Source organism: Quercus suber, unplaced genomic scaffold (genome assembly GCF_002906115.3).
Source record: "Quercus suber isolate HL8 unplaced genomic scaffold, Cork oak 2.0 scaffold_567, whole genome shotgun sequence".
Classification (NCBI taxonomy): domain Eukaryota; kingdom Viridiplantae; phylum Streptophyta; class Magnoliopsida; order Fagales; family Fagaceae; genus Quercus; species Quercus suber.
This window is the reverse complement of record NW_027070012.1, coordinates 276,976-282,076: the sequence shown is the minus strand read 5'-3', so window position 1 is coordinate 282,076 and position 5,101 is coordinate 276,976. Positions and strand designations below refer to the sequence as shown.

General features: G+C 32.1%; 1 protein-coding gene across 1 annotated transcript in view; it reads right to left on the bottom strand.

Annotated features, from left to right (window-relative positions):
- The window catches only part of LOC112035822 (putative calcium-transporting ATPase 13, plasma membrane-type), a 6,091-nt gene extending 4,572 nt beyond the window's left edge, over positions 1 to 1,519 (bottom strand). The window contains exons 1-2 of the mRNA XM_024068657.2: positions 1,322 to 1,519; positions 1,088 to 1,207 (exon numbers count right to left, since the gene is read on the bottom strand). Coding sequence (XP_023924425.2) covers positions 1,088 to 1,207; positions 1,322 to 1,519 — 318 coding nt within the window. The remainder of the gene's footprint in view (positions 1 to 1,087; positions 1,208 to 1,321) is intronic.
- Between the last annotated feature and the right edge of the window lie 3,582 nt (positions 1,520 to 5,101).

Sequence of the window (5,101 nt, the reverse complement as noted above, 5' to 3'; positions counted from 1 at the left end):
TAAAGAATTACTTTTAAAAAAAATTAATTTTTTTTGACAATTTTTCATAAAATATTTTTAAAAATGGATAATTTAATAAAACATATGCGTATAAATGGGGACGCAAACCCAAGCCTCCCACGCAAGATATGTTGACTAAGACATTCCATTTTGGTAAGTCAATTTCTTGGGTCTTTTCTTACAAAGTATTATTTTTATTGTATGTAATGCTTCTCAACAAAATTATATATAAAAGAATTAATAATTTTTATTTAGTCACGTTTCACATTAATTGAATCTTGAGCCAATCTTAAAAACTTTGAAATCTCTCTTTTTGGTTTTATGAATGGTCTAGATTTCAAAATAATGTTAATAACAATTACAAGTTTGTTAGGTTAGTTACAAAATTAGTTTTCCCTCTCTTTTATATTCTGTTTTTATATAAATTGAAGTATGTATTATTTCCAAGGACGTAACTATGCTTGGACGGGGTGCAATGGCCTCCCTGGCCAATGAGAAAAAGCAAAATATAAAATATATGAAGCATGGTTTTGAATTTTATACTCTATTTTTGTTCAATACTTCTTTGCTTTCACAAAAAATATACTTTATTTATTCAAATTTTCATTAAATTTTGATTCTTTTTGTGAGTTTATGTTTGTGTTCTAAATGATTTATGAATTCATCTTAAAGCATTAGTATATGATAATTGCAGCTCAAGTGTTTGATGAAGTTTCCTAAAGAAGCTTGAGATAAAAACACACATGCGCGCGCGCGCGCGCGCACACACACACACACATAATATATCACACACATATATATATATATATATATATTCTTTTATAAGTAGCTTGGATGAAAAAAAAAGAACATGGTTGTCTTTGGGTTAATCTAGAGCTACGATATGAAGATTTAGGTTATAACAAATTTTTTAAGCATTTGGGTTTGAGTGTAACTCACCCCTCTCACTTGAAATCCTAGATCTTTCTCTAATTATTTTCCTTAGAAAAGGAGAATTCCAATTGATTCTCTTAATTGGATATTTTCCCTTAAACTTTAACAAAAAGCGTCTCCTAGAAACTACGCAGAGGTCAAAAAATACTTATACCTTCTCAGCTTTATCTGCGCTCAGTATGGGATTTAACTCCTTCAGATTTCTTGGAGATATGCTTGCCATTGGCAAGGCCATTTTTTGAGACTCATGGTTGCCACCATCACCAGCATTGACCTAATTAAATATAAGCTTTATCTTTAATGCATTTCAAACATTCAATCAAACTAAAGTTTCTCCATCCACCATATACATAACATAGATACAAGGGAGAGAGCATAGAAAACTTACTAATTTAGTGTCAACGTCAAAGGAAGTCCATGAAGAGACTAATTTCTCTAGAGAATGAGAAACTTTCTTAGATTCATCAACTTTTGGTATGAGATTTCGCTCTAGTAACTTTGAAACAACCCTTCGCCAACGGTCTCTTGGAGTGACAGTTTCTTGAGACTCAAGGTCCAATTCTTGGCAAGAGCTTTTGGTTAACATTTTGATTTTCTAAATTTGGCAATTTATGTGAAAACTAGCCAATGAAGACACTTTCTGCAACAACAACAACAAACAAACAATGAGTTTTTTTTTTTTAATAATCATTAAAAGAGTTTGTTAATTTAGTTACAAAATTAGTTTTCCCTCTCTTTTATATTATTATTTTTATACAAACTCGAGTTTGTATTATTTTCCTTAATCAATGAAAATTCCAATTGATTCTCTCAATTACATGTTATCAGGAGCGGAGCCAGAAATTTTAGTTTGAGGGGGCCAAGTTATGATGTTAATATATTAATTAAGACAAACCTCTACTTACACACACGTATAAAAATTAATTTACTAAGAGAATTTATCATATTCTAAATTTTAATAAGCATAAAAAAGTCATGTATTTCTTCTATTAAACATGTACAAAAATTTATCATTTTTTACATAGTTTAATTTGTTGAACCTCTTAAATTATATGATTTTAATATAATTTCTCTTTCTTTTAAGAGCACCATTGAATTGACTCAAAACTCTCAAACTTTATAAGAAAAAGTCTTACGGAAACTTTGTGAAGGGCAAAATAAACTTATACCTTCTCAGTTTTATCTGCACTCGGTATGGGATTTAGCTCCTTTAGGTTTCTTGGAGATATGCTAGCCGCATTGACAAGGCCGTTTGTTGATACGCAAGGATGCCACCATAGCCAGCATTGACCTAAAATAAATATAAGCTTTATACGTAGTCAAAGCTCTTGGTTAACACATTTGCTTGTCTGAATTTGGAAGTTTATACCAAACCTATGGCTAGGCCAGAAGGACACTTTCAGCAACAACAGCAGCAACAAAAAGACTAACAAATAAACCAACGGTGACCCAAAGTAATATTTATTGGTAAAGGGAAATAGATAGAATATTAGAAAGAAGTACATAGGTGGGCACGCAGGAGAAGAGCAATTATATTGATGCAGAAGGGAGAGAGGTTATATATATAGGTGATAGCAATTTTTTAGTTATACATACATTTTTTTTTTCTTTTTCTTTAATTTTGTGAATAACAATTCATAGGAAACTAAATGCGTATGCTGCTTCGTCGAAGGTCCAGAGATTCCGCGTTGAGGATGCTTCGTCGAAGAAAAATGCGTATACTTTGTCAAGCTTTTTTTAATTATAATCATGTATCTTTTTTTGATGAGCTGAAGACCAATGATGTAATACGTATCATGCACAAACTTGCATCTGCATGCCCCAACGATGACACTCGAGAGACTCTCCAAGTAATATGAAAATGTCGGCGGCACTGTTCTTGCAAAGTCCAGGTCGGCTATGGGCCACGCCCACGCGGGACAGATTTGTGTATGACCTTTGTAAGAATTGATAGCTCTAATTAATACCTTATTAGTACCAGTGTCGCTCTATAATTTATTTTTTCTAGATAGTCATTCAGAAACTTAATATAAAAAAATAAGACTAACAAATAAACCAACGGTGACCCAAAGTAATATTTATTGGTAAAGGGAAATAGATAGAATATTAGAAAGAAGTACATAGGTGGGCACGCAGGAGAAGAGCAATTATATTGATGCAGAAGGGAGAGAGGTTATATATATAGGTGATAGCAATTTTTTAGTTATACATACACTTTTTTTTTCTTTTTCTTTAATTTTGTGAATAACAATTCATAGGAAACTAAATGCGTATGCTGCTTCGTCGAAGGTCCAGAGATTCCGCGTTGAGGATGCTTCGTCGAAGAAAAATGCGTATACTTTGTCAAGCTTTTTTTAATTATAATCATGTATCTTTTTTTGATGAGCTGAAGACCAATGATGTAATACGTATCATGCACAAACTTGCATCTGCATGCCCCAACGATGACACTCGAGAGACTCTCCAAGTAATATGAAAATGTCGGCGGCACTGTTCTTGCAAAGTCCAGGTCGGCTATGGGCCACGCCCACGCGGGACAGATTTGTGTATGACCTTTGTAAGAATTGATAGCTCTAATTAATACCTTATTAGTACCAGTGTCGCTCTATAATTTATTTTTTCTAGATAGTCATTCAGAAACTTAATATAAAAAAATAAAAAGAATTAGAATATGATGATGTACAAAATCGTCAATAAGTCAATTGTTCAAACTTATAGTTGTCAGATAACCTAAAGAGTGAAATACCTTCAGAGTGTATCAGTATGATTCCGACTAATGACCCTCTAAAAGTTAAGTTAGAAATTCACAATAATTTCTAAGAACTCAAAGAACTTAAGGCTTGTTTGGTTTCAAAAAGTAGTATATCAACTTTTCATTTTCTATACTCTATATTCAAATCCTACATTTAAATATAGAGAAAGTACTAATTTTCACGATTGATAGTGTTTGATAAGTGGTTTTGAATACATAAATTTAGGTATGGAATACATCATACTTGAGTTTGGTTATTGTTTTCTATTAAAAAAAAAAGTAATTTTTCTCACTTGCACACACTCACATCACTCAAAAAAAGTAATTGTGTTTTCACAATATTTACGAATATGTCACTTTATTTGTATTCATAGAAAACGAAAATGCTGAAAAGTTATTTTTATTTTTTATTTTTTGCATTCAAATACAACTTTTAAGATACTTAAAATGAAAACTGAGAACAAATATTAAAAAAAAAACCAGTTTTTTAGCGGTAGGTCCTCCAGTAAACTGAAAATGAATACTGAATATTGCACTTTTTTCAGCGAACCAATTAGCCTCTTAATATTTGACAATTGTGTTTTCACGTACTTCAAAATTATGATATGTTGGTACTTATATAGGGATGTGGGGTAACTACGCTTGCTGGAATGTAGGCATCAGTGTAACACAGGCTGTGAGTTAATGGCACCAAAATCTGTGGGTTCAATATTCCCATACCATACATGGTGCCTGAAGAAAAGTAGGACATTGTGTAGCAATATCTACATTTGAGCAGAGTAGGGTACGCACTTAGCTTTGAGAAGTTAAGTGTCCTTATTCGTCCATCTATATAGGCAACGAATGAGCGTCCTTGGACAAACAATTCAAGTATGCTCATATCCCTTCAAGCTTTTTGGATGAGTCAACTAGGGGTGAGAATTCATATTCGCGTGTCGGGTTTGTGTCGTGTCAACTGATCATGAGTGTTCTATTGGTTGGTCTTATACTTTGATCTCTATTTATTTGGAAAACTTATTTTATAGAACGGTTCCTTGAAATCACTTTCTTACAGCCTCAAAGCATATGAGAGAAAAGGGTCTCATGGAGCTGCTCATGAGAAACCTCCTCATCTGGTTATGGATGTTAACCTGTCTGCTAACGTGTAGTTGCATATATATATATATATATATATAATTGAAGTAGAGGGAAAGTTCAAATTTTAATATTCTAAAATGCCTCACATTATCAAAGTTGCAAACTAGCGTCCTACACAGTCTATTACTGTTTTTTTTAATGATTAAAAATATTTACATACTAAATCTGTTCCTTCAACCACTTAGTGTTTATTTTTATTTTTAATTTTTGATAGATAGCATTATGGTACAGTCTATTACTTCAAAAATATATTATTATTGTTAGTGCTTTGTACGAGAA